The sequence below is a fragment of the Anas platyrhynchos genome, chromosome 13 (genome assembly GCF_047663525.1).
Source record: "Anas platyrhynchos isolate ZD024472 breed Pekin duck chromosome 13, IASCAAS_PekinDuck_T2T, whole genome shotgun sequence".
Classification (NCBI taxonomy): Eukaryota; Metazoa; Chordata; class Aves; order Anseriformes; family Anatidae; genus Anas; species Anas platyrhynchos.
Window position 1 is genome coordinate 22,346,906 of NC_092599.1, and position 19,609 is coordinate 22,366,514.

The 19,609-nt window shown below is 39.4% G+C and overlaps 1 protein-coding gene across 3 annotated transcripts in view; it reads right to left on the reverse strand.

Moving 5' to 3' along the window:
• Positions 1-17,948, reverse strand: part of IL17RD (interleukin 17 receptor D) — a 50,972-nt gene extending 33,024 nt beyond the window's left edge. The window contains exon 1 of one of the 3 annotated variants that reach the window (XM_027467603.3): positions 17,713-17,948. In XM_027467603.3, the coding sequence (XP_027323404.1) occupies positions 17,713-17,829 (117 nt within the window). In that variant the 5' untranslated portion in view covers positions 17,830-17,948. The remainder of the gene's footprint in view (positions 1-17,712) is intronic. The other 2 variants (XM_027467604.3, XM_038185942.2) reach the window with 2 other exon arrangements.
• Positions 17,949-19,609: the final 1,661 nt, after the last annotated feature.

The following is a 19,609-nucleotide window of genomic DNA, read 5'->3' on the forward strand; positions in this document are numbered from 1 at the left end:
GCCAAGCATCCAAATGGAGATTCTCATTAATGAACTGTGCGTTTTTAGCAAATAAATTCTTTTTAGGCCCTCAGTCTAGTCCTGGTCCACGGAGAAGATGGCAACAACTCCCAGCTTAAGCAGTAACACAATCAGCAGTGAGGATTAGAAGGTAGATTTCCTTGCTATGTAGAGATGATCCACATGGTTGAACTCGAGAGACACAGGCAGGCACATTTGGTGACTTCAGATTGAAAGCTGCAGCTGCCAGACAAATTACACACTCCTGGTGAGTCTATATGGAGTACAGCAATCATATCTGCAGCCAAAAAACTCCTTTTGGAACGTGTCAGAAATAGACACAAAGCTGCACAATTGCTTCTGGTCCACCTGAAGGATACTTGGAAAGAAACCAAACTCACCAATACTGGCCCCTCTCTGCAAACAAAGTTCAGCTTTCCCTTTTGCAGCCTCATAAGTAGGAAAAGCTCTGCCAAATGACGATCAACACCAGGAATTAGAACAAAACAACAACAACAAAAAACACACAAACACACAAAATGCAGCTTTCTAAGGAGGCAAATACTCAAGATGAACTGCCAGTCTTGGACAGCGTACCTCCAAATTCACCTGATCATGAAGGCTGACCTTCCTCTCCTAGGATCTTGCTTCTCACCCTCTGCAGATCCAGATATTTCATCCCTAATCTTGCTACACAACCATCCCTTCACATGGAACAGCTTCTGCTATCAAGATTGTTGAGACATTTCACTATGAAACAAAGAAGAGAATACCTTCAAATATTCCTAGATGTTCATTTCTCTTCAGTATTTGGAGCTGAAAAGCATTAAGTATTGCTAAATTCTACTGATGGAAAAAAATCAAGGAAATGCATGTGTTTTAAGTATATCTGTACTGGCAAACTCTTTAGGCTTTGTGTGCTACTGAGTCCTATAAGGTTTTTAACTACTAAAAAAGGAATCTAAATACAACTATTTAAATAGAGATTTAACGTTTGAAACAGTATTGAAACTCCAGTCTGACTACAGTCAGTTTCCACTAATAAAAGTTACACCCTATGGATATCATACTTTCTAACACCCTTGAACAAGTAACAGTTTGAGATGCACTTTCCCTATGTACTTTATGGTAAGTGCTTTTGAAAGTAAGCAAAGGTTACACGTACAGTAAATGACTGGTTCATAACTGTTATTTTCATACTGATTAATACACTACATGACATGAAATGTTATCTGCTAAAACTCACTATCTCACACAAACTGTATAATAGGACTTTAAATTGTTTCATTGGTGTCAGTTGTTTGACTACCCTTTCAGGTCTTGCAATATTTTCATTCTAAACCTTATTCATGAATGATTGCTCCCACCCAGTTCCTAGAAACTTAGGGCACTTTCTGTTCTTGTATTATTGATTAAAACTGGATCAGTGAGTTTAAAAAAAATATGGAAAATAAAATCACATCTTGATAGTATTCTGTTTTGTTTTGTCAAAACAGCTCTTTTAAATGATAAATTTACATAACTCATTAATAAATAATATGACATCACACCTTGGGAGAAATTATGGCAACCCTACCATCAATTGCTTGATGTATTGGCACATGGGTCCACTCTCTCATCCACTGACAAGATGCAGGAGTTGCATAAAGTGCATTTAGCCTGAGGAAAAACACTTCTGGATTCCATATAAGCAGCACCAATGAAACCCAAGCTCATTCCACACAAAGCCCTCACAAGTGAAAGGAATTTGAAGAGAAGATATCCTGAATTGTAACTTCACCTACTTTACCATAACAGCCAGGAATAAAAAATAAATAAAAAATTTTAGAATACTATAGTAAGCAGAGAAGCTGCTTAAGCGAAAAAAACTTCAGACAAGAAAGCAGTCACTCATATTTGCCTACATAGTATTTATATTATGGTAACACCTAAAAGGTCAAGCCAAGCTAGGTGCCACTCTGCATAAGATGTTGTAACTGATACCATATTTATAATGTCCAGCCACAGAACAGCACACTCTTGTGGTGTTGCACTAACACATGAGGAGGATGGTTATGGTTGTAAAGCCTTAAGACTGGGGAAGAAATAAAAGGCATTTTTAATCTCATTTTCCCTCTCACCTAATTCTCCATGAAATGCCTTATATGTGACACATTGACTGGGGTGGGGGGGACAACAAAAAATAAATAAATACAGTCAAGCACCTTTTGCACCATATTCTGAACAGAACAGTTCTGTGATTTCACTCTGCACAAAGGCTTGGGAAACATGGATTCATTTCCTGCTTTATCTATACCATGTATTTACAACATGGAAGAAGCAATGTAATATCATATTTGCCTTAGCCTCTGATCTGTAAAATGGGATAACAATTTCCTTTCTTCTGGTTTCCTATAAAATAGTTTTAGATAGCAAAGTATTCTGAACAAGGACTTTCATATGTATCCATGTATATACAACTATACTCTGTATTTATGCTCTGTATACAGGAGACTCAGATTTCAATTGATGTCCTTTGGTGATTTTCATACTAATTAGTAAATTTTATGGCAAATCTATACTTCTTGAGAGAAACTTTTTCTCCCTTGTAAAGGGAACTGCTTTCTTTTTATATACAGATTCTTTTGTTGTTGTTACACCCCAGATAATAAAACATTTCCAAACTGCCTGAGTTAAATAACAAGTCTTGACCTTATTAAGGTTTTCTTTTTAGCTTTGCAGGAACACAAAACGAAAAAGTATGCCTTCGGTAACTTACTTGATGCAAGTACACTGCCAGCTGATGTACAGAATCTCGGACTTAACAATGAAGGAAAACAGACGCATAGTTTCCCACAAGCAAATAATCCACAAATTCTCATGAATTGTTTTGACTAGTAATAAGGTGCAAGGTTAAGTTATTATAATAGCATAATCAGGGTAACTGGTAATAAGTGCTGATGTCAGTTTGACAAGAACTATTTGAAACCTAAAGTATAATCCACTGAGGCTTAGAACAAAAAATCTTACAAATTAATATGTAAAACATTTAACGAGGAACAAAGGTCACATTTACAGCAGTGATATGTTGAGCTTTTTGCAAGGTAATGCCCACAATCCAGCAGAAGCAAGGTGTCAAGTCAGGTAAAATTATCAACTCCTCTGATTTTAGTGACAGGGAATATTAACTTCTCTTTATTTTTAAGTAAACCACTGGCTTTGAGTAATAATTTTACCAAGACTGGAGAAAAAACAATTAAGAAAATACAGCATGTATCATCTGAACCCTATTTCATCTATCTAATCAGAAGATTTTCATTACTGCAGCCCAGATCATCCAAGGCATTAAAGACAACTTAATTCACAGCTAGTATGTAAACTAATTAATAAAAAGCTTCAGAACCAATTTGTCTATCTGCAAATACACCTGTGTCACACCAAGATATATACACTCCAAAAGGGAAAGCAATCTAGTTTTTTTTCCATTTCTTTTTGAACAACACCAGTAATTCCTTTGTTCTTCCACCTTTAACTTAGTCAAAGCATAAAATATAATTAGTTGAAAAAGAAAAAACTCAGAAATTATCTGTTGCATTTAACATTCACATGGCCACTGCATGGTTGCATTTTCTCGTCATATGCTCTTCTCAAAAGAAGAGCATATGTTCTTTAAGTTCTTAAGTTAATATGTTCTTAAGTTCTAAATATGTTCTTTAAGAGCATATCTTTGAGTTTTCCTTAAAATAATGTCAGATGAGCAAAAAAGTTAAACAGATACCCTTAAAGACAAATGTCCTTCTGTTGCTTTGCATCTCAAAAGTCTTTACAAATGAATTACAGTCAGCCTAATAAAGTATCTGTAAAACACAGAACTCTTCTGCCTCTATTTTTTCAGAGACTGAAATATACAATTAATCTGATCAATTAGTTCCAAGCTTTTGTAACCACAGTATACTAATGCCCAACAGTATGAAAACAAAAATCTGTATCAGGACATTAGTATCTGCTGAATCCCCATTTTTATGTCTCCCAAATATGCCCATTTAAAATATGTAACTCTTTGAATATTTTTAATGCGTTAAGTAGTATTTTAAATACTTTAAAATGTAGAGATGTTCAGATACTTCAATCTGACTACATGAATTAAAAAAGTTACTGTCCCTGGATCTCACCGTTTATATTTAAAAAGGAGACAATCTGAAGAAATCCATTAAGCTGGAAGAATGCAATCAACGGTTATGTTCTAATCTAAACATAAGAACGGACAGTCTTTAAAATAACACAACAAAAACTAAACAAACAAACAAACCACCATTTATAAGGATCAGAGACTCTGAAGCAGTTTGGCTACAGTAGAGTTACTTGTCAAACTGCTATTTATTTGGCACGTGCAGATATTTACCTGAAAATACATTAACTACTATTCCTTCTGCCTTGGAAAGATTACAGACTTGATAATTAAATACCAATAATAGGATACATTAATAGTGTAAGTAGTATGTTCACACAAAACACTATTAACAGAAAGAATTACTTGAAAAAGATGATACTCTTCTTAACTATAATACTTCTATTACATTGATATTCACAGTGTTTTTTTTCTGAAATCAGAGACTTCTGCCCTAGACCATGAGATTGAAGTGATTTGAAATGGAAATATTTCCTGTCCACTCACTGCCAGTTTCTGCTCCCAGAGTGATATACCAGATGACATCCAGCACAATAAATTCTTTTATTAAGCATAAATTTGAGACTGTTTTAGGGATTTGAAGTATTTGGTTTCATGCTGAAAAAATGTAATGTTATCCGCAGACCATCACCATGTGCAACAAAAACAGAGCCACAGGTTATGTGATTTTGATCAAATTATGAAAAAAAGTCTCTTGATTTTAAAAATACTTGAAAAATCTTCACAAGTCGCCAGAACTACAAAGCGTGATTTAAGAGCTTAAACATTTAAATACACAGGTTAAAAAGTTTAATTGAACCTGTACTACTCTAAAACATCTACTTGGCTTCCTCTTATCAAAGTTACACTGAATATATAAATACCTAATCCTAAATCATTAAATGGAAAGATAAAACAATACAGAATACAAAACCAGTTCAGTTTCAAACTTCAACACTATTAAAATAAGATTAGATTATTGTAGTAAATAAATAAGCGGATCCAAAGAGCAATAAGTTTCCCTTCCGATATAAATGATAACTTACAACATGAAAATTACTTGGATGTGAATGTAAAATATAAAGAAAATGATCATTTTCTCTGTTGCAACAAAACCTAAGCACTTTGGGCAGGGAACGAATCACATCTTTAACTACTAATCAACTTTCCACATATAAGCTTGCAAATAAACTAATGGAATTTGCACATCATTAACTTCTGCAGTTTGAATGGAAAATACCAAACAAAAACTAAAACATATATACCAAATGTAATGTGGCTACAGAAGACAATAGCCAACCATATTCATCAGTGTTGTTAGATGACACCAGGCTCTGTTCAAGCTTTTTTTTTTTTTTTTTTTTGGCTTCTATTCCTGTACTTACTGCCAGAACATAATAAAAAAGAAAGTTCTGTCCTTGCAGCTCATTCTTTAGAGAGCTGTATGTCCCATTTCCAAACCTCTGCATGACATTTCACGGCTAGCGGTCCTTACTGAAAAAGAACCCCAAAAGAGAATGGCACGATTAGTGAATTACTTTTACAAATGCAACTATATGGAGAAACCTAAGCTATCCCAACCTGCATTATTCTTAACTTATGAATAAAAGATAAATGTTTTGTTTCCATTGAAGTTCTGAAGAAGCATGGAGTAACAACTTTTCACCTGTTACGGGTCAGGCTAGGTTAGGTGTTTGCTTTAGTGGGTTTTTTTGGTTCTTATTTTAACTTTTTTTGTGGTTAACCTATTACTCCCACCAGGAAAAAAAAAATATGGTAAAGATAATGACTAAACTCCACCAATATAATTTGCTGAAAACAATGTAAACAATAAAGCAAAGCTGTAACTATTTTGGAACAGATGTTACTGGTATTCTTTGAAAAGTATCTTAGCAAAATGCTTCTGTTGTTAACAGACAAAGCAAGGCATTAGATAATGCTTTATAATTAAAGCAGCAGGCTATGCATTTGGCTCATCTTTTGGGGTTGTTCATACGTGATCTGGGGAGTGGCATCTGGAGGCGTAATAAAATTTTGATGCTGTTAAAAAAATCAAAGCACATTTGAATGGGGAACGACCCTCAACTGTATTCTGTAACTCCACAAATCTGCTCACAGATTCTGTACCAATAGCAGCTGCTGCCTTCAGAGGGGTCTTTCCATAATTTTAGTATTAATCTGCCTAATTCATAACCCATAGTATATAGAGTGTATAGTGAAGTCAGGTTACACATGAATATGCTACTTTTCATTTCCTCTCAGGAAGGGTTGTACTGGGCACTCGAGGAACTGATGTATTCCACCACAGAGCTGGCTGCACTTCAACAGAGCCTGAAGTGACTTCTGAAACACTAACATCTTGCTTGTGAGAAATTCACCATTAAAAAAAAAATCACATAAAAATATTTTCAAAATCTTCTTTAATTTAGACTTCATATATTGAGCACATATGAAACTTCTAACCTCAAACTCCTTCAATGGGCTACTTTTGTTAAAAGGTACCTAAATTTGCAGACCTGTGGGGTGGGAATTTTAGAAGTATCCAAACAGTTGCGAGGAGCACCGACCTCAACACCAGATTAGCTCAGGTCCTGGCTCCTCTGCACAATCCCTGCTGTTGTTCAGCACCTCCGAGCATACACTCTGCACAGCTGCCTGGGGATCTCACTTCACCCAGGGGACTGAAGTGACCCAAATAGTGACAAGAAAATAAAAAGACAAAGAAGCAGGGATACTTTCAAACCAAATGGTCTGAACTGCGTGATTTACAATGCAGCTCACAAACAGGTGCCTGAGCCCAGGTGGGGAGGGAAGGGCAAATGCCAAAGCAGGAGTGTCCTGGTTTCAGTTAGAACAAAATTAATTTTTCTTCCTAGTAGCTGGTTGAATGCTGTGTTTTGGCTTAGGATGAGAAGAGTGCTGATAACACCCCGATGCTTTAATTGTTGCAGAGCAGTGCTTATACCAAGCCAAGGACATCTCAGCCTTTTGCTCTGTCCTGCCAACAGGCAGGCTGGGGGTGCAGTAAGAGCTGGGAGGGGACAGACCCAGGACAGGTGACCCAAACTAGCCAAAAGGGTATTCCATACCATCTGACGTCATGCTAAACAATATATAGGGGTGGCTAGCCGGGGAAAGGGGCCGGACTGCTCGGGGTTAGGCTGGGCATCGGTCAGCGAGTGGTGAGCAATTGCATTGTGCATCACTTGTTTGTACATATTATTATTACTTTCCTATTATCACCATTGTATTATTATTGTTATTATTGTTATTATTATTATTTTCCTGTCTTATTAAACTGTCTTTATCTCAACTTACGGGCTTCACTTTCCATTTCTCTCCCCCGTCCCAGAGAGGGAGGGGGGAGGGTGAGCGAACGGCTGCGTGGTGTTTAGCTGCCGGCCGGGTTAAACCACGACAAGGAGGAAGCAGATGGGAGCGAAAATTTCTGACCAGCTTCACTGTGAGTCAATATAATGTGTAACTACACCCTGAGCCACAGAAGATAACAGATCCTATTGAAAGTTAATAGGAGTTAGGGCACTCCATTCTTTTTCAAAATCCCACTCCAAGCTTCTAAGGACCTGTACATGCTTACAGAGTCAACCTGAATTCACCCATTCGTACCCCATATCTTTAAGACTTGGAGGAGAAGTTCAGCTCAAGATTGAAAACTTTACTAAAAAGCTCCGTGATTCAGCCAGGCCTCCTGTCCCCACCATATTTAAGGCTTATCCAGACAGAGCAGTCTTTATGCTCAGGGCAAACGGCACAATTTGCTGGTTCCAACTTCCATCCTTGTTTTGTTTCCACTGCTTCTAATTAGAGACAAGCCCAGACACAGTTAACATCAGTCCCTGTAGAAATCTGAGGAACATGAAGCAGTGCACGCAGGCCTTAACAAGGGCTTTCAGACAAGACACAGGACAACACCTGAGCAGCACGGGCAAGAGCTGGCCTTTGTTGTCTGGGTAGCTGCATCCAAAGTTCCTCTGGCTTTTAAAATAAAATCTCCCCCTCCAGGCCTGTTCGATAAACTAAGATGTAAATTTCCAGTGCAGTAACCACTCTACGAGAGCACATGGTACAGGGTGTATGGTATAGGGTGTTCCAGGACACAGCTGCACAACACAGGGATGGAAGGCAGCATCAAGAAACCCCAAGCAGCAGAAATCACCCTGTCAGCAGCACGATGCCACCAGTGCTGCTCTCCTGCCTCTGCTACCCAGCTCAGGTGCCTTGGTGTGGTGCTGCTGCTGCAGCACACCCCATGCCAAGGAGATGCGCCTGAAAAGTCTCCACATGGAAAGACCCGGTGGAAATGAACAGCACTCTAACTCATGTCCTGCTCTAGGAAGAGCCCCGTGTACACAGAAGCATCCCAACAAGAGGCTTGTTTTGGGAGTTCACTGAGCATCCAGCCTCTGCACTAAAGCCACCTACAGCTGTTTATAGAGCATGAAGCCACTCAAGGTACAACAGACAAACAAACACCAAAATGAAGTCAAAGATTTTAACAAAAGCAAAACAAACAGAACAGAAATAAACACGCACAAAGCAACCAGACTTCCATCTTTAAAAGAAAAGCTGAACAGAGTGATGTTTCCACAGGTCAATGAAAAATAAGTTCAGACCTGCATATAGTTTGTTTAAATTGTTGTAGAAAATAAAAATATAATAGGATATAATAGACGTGTGACTATTAAAACTCTCTAAAGTTGTATTTTTTATGCTTTCTGAATGCAGGCCAATCACACCTGGAATACACATGTTTAACTGAGCAGCTTATAGCTTCTAGTTTTAACCATTTAGAAGATCTACTGTTTGGACCTAAATGTTCTCTGATTATGCATTCCTACTAGCTCAACTAAATTTGGGCATAGATCTAATCTGCCAAACTAAAAAGTCATTTTTAACCTGTAAAATTAAAATTAGAGAAAAAGGACTTGTACAAGTCAGGTTACTCCTTGGAACTTTAGGCGCAAACTGATGAAACCAAACTTCACTATGGATATCATCTACAAAAAAAAAAAAAAAAAAAAAAAAAGACTCCTAATTTAATGTATCCCAAAGTTTTACCCCCCGGAGTCTTTTTATCTTAGAATTCTACAAGTTTAAAGAAAAATATTAGAAATATACATAAGTATTGTCTACATTATAAGTATAAAACTCAAAAGAAGTTTATTTGTTTATTTTATAAAAGCAGGGTGCATTTTTAAGTGAAAACAAGTTTGCAGTTCCCATGTCTTGGTTAAGTCTAAAATCCTCCATTCAAAAATACAAAGCAAAATTAATTACAAAACAGTTTGAGTGAAAATTATTTTTGCAAAGAGTTCTTAGAAAGGATCACCTTGAACGTGTTTGATGCTGGGGAGATGCCATAACTTTTCTTAACACAAAAGCAGTCATCAGCAGAGCACAACCAGATGTTAAGTTTTCTTTTCTTAGTTTCTGTAAACCTCTGTGACCTCCCTCAAATTGAAAAAGGGAATAGCATTTTTAAAGCCACAGAAGCTATCATTAGTGAAGCATTCTAAATATCTTAATTAATTCATAGCCAGCCAACCAGGAATTTTCCCACAGCCATATACAAAAAAAAGTCAGAGAAGTCATTGATTGCATGGTTGGATTTGAATGTAGTCAGAAGTAAGATCAGAAATATCTAGTTCCTCCCACTGATGTAAGAGTGAAGAAGACAGGGAAGGTCAGAAATTAAAATCCAAGTTTGCCCACCAACCATGAGGAAAATCTGGCATTGCCATATTAGAGCAAGTGTAAAAATAACTATCACACAATTTTGTGGAGAAAAAGAATCATACATAGACAGAAATTAATTATTTATAAACCTTAAAAGAGAACATGTAGTCCCACGTAGAACTGCATGCTTATCTCCTCTACATAGCAGACTCAAAACTTAGTTTGATGTTGTCCAGTTCTTAATGTAATTGTCACAGTTCAAAGCAATTTATGACCTCATGCACAAATTGAGTTGGAGCCCTTTGAACTCTGCATGCTCCTCATTTGTCCCTTACAGTTTCTGTCAATCACAGACAGAAGCTTGTTCTTTCATTGTTAGGCCATAAACAAAGGTTACAGAAAACTGAACACATTTCAACAGCACTTCTCTGGAGATGTTACAATGGCCTCTACAACACTCCGTGCCCTGTACAAGACCTGTTAAGGAAAAGGCAGGGGCCAGGTGTGGACTCAAAGACCGCTGGCTTGCAGAGGTCATGCTGCCAGCCAGAAGGTACATCTGTCACCACAGAGGCCATTGTTTCCCAGCCACCTCTATACTGTCCAAGCACCAAGTGGTTCAACTTGGATTCAGAACAGACACAACTCTAGTTCTGTTGGAGTAACCGGAGCACACATTTCTGAGTTTAAGCTTTCAGGTCTGCAGAAGGAGATAATGATACTTGATCTAGCACAAAATCTCCTCACACAAAGCTACCCCTCACATTTTTCTGAACATGTTAAAAGAAGCAGAATGAGCGATATGACCTAAAACTAGATTTAATGTCTTGCTGAATAACAGCCCAAGACCAGAGCCACAAGAACAAGAAAAATAAAGGATGCTCATGTACCTACAGCTTTTACATTCACATTATATAGATCGCTATGACATATATTCCATATAGTCAGCATCTACTTACACACTACTGACGAATTTTCATAGAATCATAGAATATCCTGAGTTGGAAGGGACCCTTAAGGATCATCAAGTCCAACTCTTGACACCGCACAGGTCTACCCAAAAGTTCAGACCATGTGACTAAGTGCACAGTCCAATCTCTTCTTAAATTCAGTCAGGCTCGGTGCAGTGACCACTTCCCTGGGGAGCCTGTTCCACTGTTTTGACACTTTATTGAAAGTTTTGCTCACTTGTCTTGCAGACACTATCAAAGAGTGCTTACCTGCTGCATGAAAAACACATTTTTCATCCTGTGTGCCCTAGAAATTCGTGGCCCTCTCCCAAGATGTCCTGGTAGCTACACACAGTCAAAGTTTCCTGCCAGTGAAACAAACAAGCAAAAAGCATCTAGAAGAAAAGAATCCCTGCCCTGTTCTGCATCGTGCACAACTGCAGGTTGATGCTTAAACTTGTAGTCCTTAGTTCACCTCCACACAAGCCTTTCAGAAGATTTTTCTAGCCACAATTCCAGTCTTAATTATTCACAGCATGCTGTGAAAAGGATTTCATACTTAATGTTTTTTAACCTGGTTATTAAAGGAGCGCATCTAGTGTCACTGCTGGTAACTCAGGTTGAAGAAGGAACAGAGAAGTTTATGTGCTGGATGTCTGTGGCAGGAGCAGACAACTACTTTTCTGAGACAATAGAGGGAATCCATCCACCTTGATGTTCACCTTCAAAAAGGGCAGGGGGGAGGGGGTTGTTTTGTTTTATTTTTTCCTGGTTTTAGAGAAATCTCTGAAGTGTATTCTTAGAGTATCTACTTGATCTGATCTATCCATGTTTTAGAACTTATTCCAGAATTACCAGATGTGTCTCATCTTGTTCTGTTTCTACCCTGACAGTCTCTTCTGGTGCTCTTTCCAGCTCTGCTATCTCCAACTCTGCTGTTTGGAAGTCTGAAGACTGCACTTGGGCAGGGCTGAAGACTTAGTCGAGCTCTGCACAAGCATGTGACAGTTAACTGCGGGACTGCCAGCTGCTGTCACTTGCCTGGTCATAAACATCTCACATTTAATGATCCTTCTTCTAGAGGAGTTTATGACTCACTTCCAGAAATTGCACCTGTTTTGTATAAACCAGTACAAGAATTTGATAAAGGGTAGCAACTATGGAATATCCTCACCAATCCACCGAGATCACCAATACTTCAATACTTTTCCTTTTTTTTTTTTTTTTTTTTTTTAATAAATAGATCCAATGTCTTAGTTCTCGAATGTACAATTTACTAAGCAATATAAGTTTAAGCATGTAAAAATACACACTTATAACTTGGCTGGCAGACTTTGGTTAATCGAATCCATAATATATTGTTTTTGTTAAACAGATATTGCAGTAAAACTACAGAAATGAGTCTATCCTTTACTGGTGTTAAGACAGTACTCTCCTAATTGAAGCATATATTTGATTGATGTCTCTTGGGGAAAAACTTGTAGAAGCTTTGGGTGTCAACATGAGTTGACTGCTCCTGAGGAGAGCTGGAAAAGACAAATAGCTAGACAAGACAAAAGTTGTACAATGCCTCACATGTAAGCAAATAAAATCTTTTTTTATTTTCAAGTTTGCACTTAAGTTCTGATCTTTAAAAAGGGTCTCAAATTATCCTAACCTAAAATAAAGCACATAATATGTACTGACCTAGCCATAGCTCCTTCTTTTCAGTTATTTTATGGAAGAAGTGCAAGCTACAGTATATTTCATGATTAATACAGGAAGAAGGATATAACCTCCATGAATTTGATATGATTTTATATGCAAAGCATTTATGGATAATGTTTACTTTCATACATAAAAACAATACATGGTATAAAAACAGCAGCATAAACTTAAAGTTTCAGAAAAAAAGTACACTCATTATGTCCATAGCAATATAACAAATCGTTTTAAAAAATAAGGATATATAATTATTATAAATTAAAAATGGTATTCCAGCTTAATGGTTCTCTAGTAATGCTTTACGTTCCTGTTATCTTGCTGGCTTCCAAACAACATAATAAATTTATGGGTAAAATTCAGCCTTAGAGTAGAATGAAGCAGGCAAACTCACATCAAAACTCTGTTTCATCATCTTTAGACAGATCTGTTGGAAAAGACAGCTGGTCCTTATTAAACAGCCTTTAAACGTTGCAGTTTTAATTAAGTAACATCCATCTTACATTAACGTTAACAAATAATTAACCAAAGAAAAGCTAGTACTGTCTAATCACAACTGCTTAACATCTTTTCAGCAGTGGGCTAAGAAGTATTAATCTATTGATGAACTTGTTAGGTTAGATGTTAGGAAGAGCTTTTTTTACTGAAAGGGTTGTGAGGCATTGGAACAGGCTGCCCAGGGAGGTGGTGGAGTCACCATCCCTGGAAGTCTTCAAAAGACGTTTAGATGTAGAGCTTAGGGATATGGTTTCGTGGGGACTGTTAGTGTTAGGTTAGAGGTTGGACTCGATGATCTTGAGGTCTCTTCCAACCTAGAAATTCTGTGATTCTGTGAACTGCCTCGAGATTTTAAATTAACAAGTCTGCTATGGTAGTTACTGTGCTTCTACTTACTCAAAAGCAGATTGGGGGGTGAGGGAGTAAGTCAAGGAGTGGAGTTTGACATCTAAAATAAAAGACATGGTCTCAAGAGGAAATGAGTCAAATCTGTAACAGTCCTAAGAGACTTCAACTACAGAAATCTTGTTGGGTCAACAGCTTATTAATTAGCATCATATTCTCATTTCCCAACACCAACACACAAGGAAACGTGTTTTTGTTGTTAATGCTGAGGGTTAATGTCAATGACATAAGCATGCTTAAGTTTCCATAATTTTGTTTAACTTAAATAGGAAAGACTGTTATTAACACTTTCTGACACTAGAGTAAAAATGGCGAACTGTAAAAATCTGCTAACATTACCTGATTAATGACATTCAAATAAAAAAAAAAGTTTGAAGCCAAGTTTTAAGCTAAACAAAAGTAATACAGATGTTTACCTGCATGACCGACCATGCTTGCAAAGCTCTGTGCTCAACATGTTGAGTTATATCTAATGAGAGAAACGTACTAAGCTTGAAGTGATACATCTAATGAATTCTAAAATGCCATTGCATCGTTCTATATGCCAGTGGAGAGGGAAAAAAAGATCTGAAAAATTATTTTAGAACACTTCTAGAAGGTAGAAGAGGGTGGATGGCGGGGGGGGAAGGTGCTTTTGGTTTCTTTCATTTGTTTCTCGCTTCTCTAGCTTGTTAGTAATAGGCAATAAATCTTACTATCTCCCTATGCTGAGTCAGGAGCCTGCGTCTCTCCATGTTGCCCAGGCTAACGCTGCAGTGGCTATTCACAGGTGCAATCCCACTACTGACCAGCGCAGTTTTGACCCGCTCCGTTTCCAACCTGGGCCAGTTCACCCCTCCTCAGGCAACCTGGTGAGCGCTGGGGAGCAGTCTTTAGTGAACTGATCTGGCATGGGCTTCCCACAGGCAGCAGCTCCTCAAGAACTGCTCCAGATATGAGTCTGGGGTCCATCCCTCAGGAGCAAACTGCTCCAACCTGGGTCCCCCATGGGCAGCAGCTCCTGCCAGGTCACCTGCTCCTGTGTGGGCTCCTCTCCATGGGCTACAGGTCCGGCCCAGAATCTGCTCTGGTTGAGGTCTTCCACAGGCCGCAGCCTTGTTCTGTGGAGGTCTACCTGCTCCACCATGGTACTCCACAGGCTGCAGGGGACAGCCTGCTTCACCATGGTCCTCACCACAGGCCACAGGGGACTTCTGCTCCAGCCTGGAGCACCTCTCCCCCTCCTTCTTCACTGAAAATTTTCATTTGAAAATTTTAAATACACTGAAAGAGAAAAGTCTTATTTCTTATTATTTTCCAGCAGTTAAAGAATCAAAGTGAGGAAATTAAACTCTCAAGTTATTTCTTATTTTACAAGGCATTCTTCCTCTCAAATAAAGTTCCCAATGCACATATTTAGCTGGAAAAATTGTTTGGGTATGACTTAGGTCTGTGCTTAGAAAAACCCTAGCTGTAGAGAAGAACGTTTGTGTGATGGGCATAAGCCTAAAGAAGCAGAGGGGCAGATAGAGCTCCTGGTGGTGGAATGATACGAAGCGGGCATCTTCAGAGTCCCTGCTATGAAACAGGAGGATATAGAAAGCTCCTTACATAAGAAACATAGATGATGACACAGGAAGCATTTGAGGAGAGAATGCAGGGGAACAGAGAGCCCCCAGTGCGTCTGATAAACTTTACTTAGCAGAGAAAAGAAAGTTACAGCTCTCTGCTAACCAGAGGTGGGTGGAAAAAGAGGTTTGCTAAAATGCTATGTTTATTTTCTCATCATACAGTCTCATTAATTTTAAGCTTTATACTGAACATGGTTCAGTGCGAGGATCTTCAGAGAAATTAAACATATGAAAAAAGTTACTAATGTGTGTACTCCCATTAGAATCTACAAAACAACTTGAGAGTAAAGTTGCTCATGTGTTTAACACCGAATAAATGAATGTGAAATATATTCAAATCAACATCAGAGACCAATTCTGACTTCCCTCACATCTTTTTTATAGAATGAAAAAAAAAAAATCAGAGCATACTTCTCCAGAATAGCTCCCCATGTGGACACACTTTTTCTAGATTAAAAGAGGCCCTCCCCTGGTTTATTTTTTCCTGGATAAAGGTATGCATATGATGTGGTAAGACCATCCATATGGAAAGCTACTTTGCAATACAATTCTACTCTCTGAAATAATGTTAAGTGTAGGAATACATTAAAATTACTGTTAAACATCAATGAAAGAAATCCTATACTTAGCAAAGTCAATCCACACTCTAAAATCCTGGATCCACTGAAATCCCTTCTAATTGTTAGTAGCATTCTTTAAGTTACTCATTCTAATATTAGCCGAATTACTGCTTGCAAAACCCATACCAAAGTATTGCTAGAGAAAGCAATAAATACAGGCATGTGTTTTGCAATGTAAGTTGTAAAAATATTAAATGCCTTTAATTTTGAGAACATTAACTATTAAGAATAATTTCAGGAGCTATGAATCAAAATATCAAATACTTCCTCCTCCTGAGATCTCATCAAGTCAAGCTTTTACTGCCACACCATATTGAGGAAAATTAAAACTATATGCCACAGAGTGAGAAGAAAATGAGAATTACTTGTGTAAATGCACCGTGATGGAACTAAACGCAGATTTTTGAAAAACAATACTCAAAAAATAAAACAGATTAAGCAGGGGTGAGAAGTACATCACATAGTCACAGCTTTAACACAGGAAACTATCCAACACATGTATTTAAGTGCAGATACAGTCAGCTATCCAATTTTATTTTTTGTTAAAGAATTACTAAAAATCAACCAATTTTTTTCTAGGTAATGTATGCCACTGAGAATTACCTCAATTCAATTGCTTCATTTAATACATGCCAGATGTTTTCATGGCATGTATTTCTCTACATAAAACGTTAAGATTTATTCATGTCCTTAACACACATTAATTAGACACTACTTACAAATAACCTGCAATAAGAATATCTGTTTCAATAGGATACAATTACTTCAGGGCTTGTGTCCTTTCAATCAGTCAGTGTCCCTGCAGTGTTTAGTGTGGCAGAGGGGAAGTGGCCTGTGGTTAAACAGAGGAAATACCAAGGAATTTTAATAGAGCAAATAGTCTCTTTACTTCCTGCAGGGTACTACTTCAAAGGCAGCCCTACTCCAGAGCAGACAATGTGTTAGAGGGGCCATCAGTCACTCACTAGCATGTCAATTCTACTCACAACTTACATGCAGATAAATACAAAGATAAATACCACCTAACTGACACAATGGGTACTATCCTGCAGTCATTATTCTAATAAATGCTTCCCTGGTAGGCAATCCTAAGCAAAACTGGCATTACAAAAATCAAGGCTGTGAAACTCTAACCGATCAGACAAGATATCTATCTGATCAGTTGTCTAGGGAAGTCTGAGCTTCCTAGTTCAGATATATGTAACAGAAAAATGTTAAACAGAAAAGTGTTACATTTGTTCTAAGTGAGCAAAGCAAAGCTTTTTCACGGTAATTTGAAAAAAAAGTTTCTACTAATCTAAAAGATTTATATTGACAGGATTCTGGTGCATTCAGAAACACACAACTACAATAATTACGTAAGCAAAAATTAACCCAGCACGTTTCTACAAGTGTCAAAGTGAACTACAGGAGTGCTGTGACTTAACAGGTAGCAAGAGAACACACAACAAGTCAATGTGAAGCAGGACAGGAAGGTACAGAGCAAGAGCAGGCCCCGCGCCCCAGCAGCGCATCCTGCCTCCCCCTGGGGATCGCACAAGGGGTGCACCGAGCCCAAATGTTGTATTTGGGATCTTCACTTAAAAAGAGCCGGTAGGGGAGTCCAGCCTTCAACAGATCCATCCGGCACAAAGGTTTAAACCTGAAGCTTTATCAGAAGTCTGTTGTTCACTGCTTTTTACAAGTTTTTTCAACCCTCTCGCCTCCCTCCGCTGCCCCCTGCGGACTCCCGGACTGCGTCGCGGTCCGGATCGTGCAGGATGTGACCCGAAGCCAGGGAAACCACGGCTGACATCCCAAAAAAACGGCAAAGCCCCTAAGCCTCTGGCGTCCCCGCATCGTCGCACACTGACCGCGTTTGTACCCGCACAGCACCGAACAGCACACCTCGCTCAGACACAGCAAAGAGAAAGGAAACGCAGCCCAGAGCCTGACAGTAGGGCACGGCAGCGCCGGGAACAAAAGGCGAAGCCCGCAACCCACCCTTCACCCCCTTCCCCTATCGCTCCCCACACGCCCGCTCCCGGCCCCAAAGAGCCCGGGGACCTCCTGCTCTCCTCTCCCGTGCCCCCGGCCCCTCTCACCCGCCCTCCGCAAGCGTCTCCCGCCGAGCCCCTCCTGCCGCCGGGCCCCGGGGCAGCCCCCGCCAGGCCGGCGAGGAGCGCCGTGAGGAGGGCGCCGAGCCGCGGCCCGAGGGCCATGCTACCTGCCGCCACCGCGCGGGCACCGCAGGGAGCGGCCGCGGGCGTGCGCGATGTGGGCCCGGCCCTGCACGGCTCTGCCCTGCTCGGCCCTACCGGGGGGCTCCTCCTCGCCGGGGCCGGCCCGGCCCTGCCCGCGGCGAAAGGGGCTGCTCCCGCTCCGCCCCGTCGTGAGGGAGCTAGAGGCAGCTCGCGGCTGCTTTTGGGGTGTTTTTTGTTTGTTTGTTTGTTTTTCCTGAAAGAAAGAATCCCTGACGGAATGTTCTTCGTGAAGGCACAGCGGGATGGACTGGGACCTTGGCTACGTTAGGGTCACAGACAGCAAAAACTGTTGGGGACCTGTAACAGGGAAGGAGTTAACGCGTAACGTGTAAAATATAAAGCAGACACACTAGGGGAATCAACGGTGATAACTTCAGTTGTGGAAAACACAATAAAAAGTGGATGTATTCCAGCTTTTCCAATTTGAATCCCCATTGTTAATTTTGTCATTGCACACTTTCACCCAAACACTTTCCTTTACAAGAGAATAAACCATATAAATTTCAGTCGCAGGCTGCTCTGACACATGTATGAATTACATCAATTCAATTCCTTGCCTAAACTTCTCACGTCATGTAAGAGACGTAGAAGCCCAAGGCTCCAACAAAGCACTGACTCGCCCTGCATTCAGCTTGCAGGACTGCAGGGGCTCACTAGGTACAACCGCCTGCTCAGATGAATCCCAGTTTCAGTTCTTGATCAGGTAGCACAGGGTCTTGTCATACATCATTACTTTACTCATCTCAACTCCAATTAGTTTTGAAAACTTTACATTCTAGTACATCCTGTTGCTATGATTAATATTGGACAAAACCTCACCTTTGAAAACAAGCCTGTGGGCTCTGGATGGCCACAGCCCTTCGTTATGTCAGCAACAGAAAAGATTCCTGCCATTAAACATGCTTTAGCACAGATTAGAGATTAGGCCATAGTCCCTTGGAGGCTCTGGAAGGAAACAATGCTTACTTTTGATCTGAATTACTCAGTAATTATTTTATGTACTATACTTCTATCGAGGTAGTCCTGCTTGACCAAACATGCCTGAAAATTCTATAAACTTTTTTTTTTTTCCCCCAATCAAGTCAGTCCATATAACAACTGTAAATAACTTTAGTCCTTCTGTGCTTTAATGCATTACAAAGGACATACGTACAGCAACACAATAGCATGGCTAAAGAAAGGAAGATGAGCACAATTTATTTACAGGACCATAACATCTCCACTGCCCATAACCACCTATGACAAACAATGACTGTTGAACGCATACATCTCCCTGACCTGCAAACAAGTCCCCTTTTAAGCTATGGGGAAATTTGTCTGGCATTTTCTGTTAACAGAGTTCTAGACTGCTGGAGAAGCTGGAAACTGTAGAAGGAACATTAACGTTAGCTGTGCTATCAATGCAATAGCCCACAATGCAAACAAAGTGCAATCAAAGATACAGGATGAATAATGGTGTTTCCTAGGTAGCAGAATAACCCAAGAACTTGCAGCTGCCACTGATTACTCTGGCAGTACACTGAGCAGAAAAAAAAAAAAAAAAAAAAAATCAGTCATATTTACTAAGGGCTTGAACTTATTAGCACAAAACAAAAACATCATCTGACAAAATAAGCCTCAGTGCCCCCTTCCCAATATCTCATCTTAAACTAATAACAAAAAGATGCATCTGAAAAACATTTATCCCAATACCGCCACAACGGACAACCTACTAACATGAATGAAGTGACTGAACACA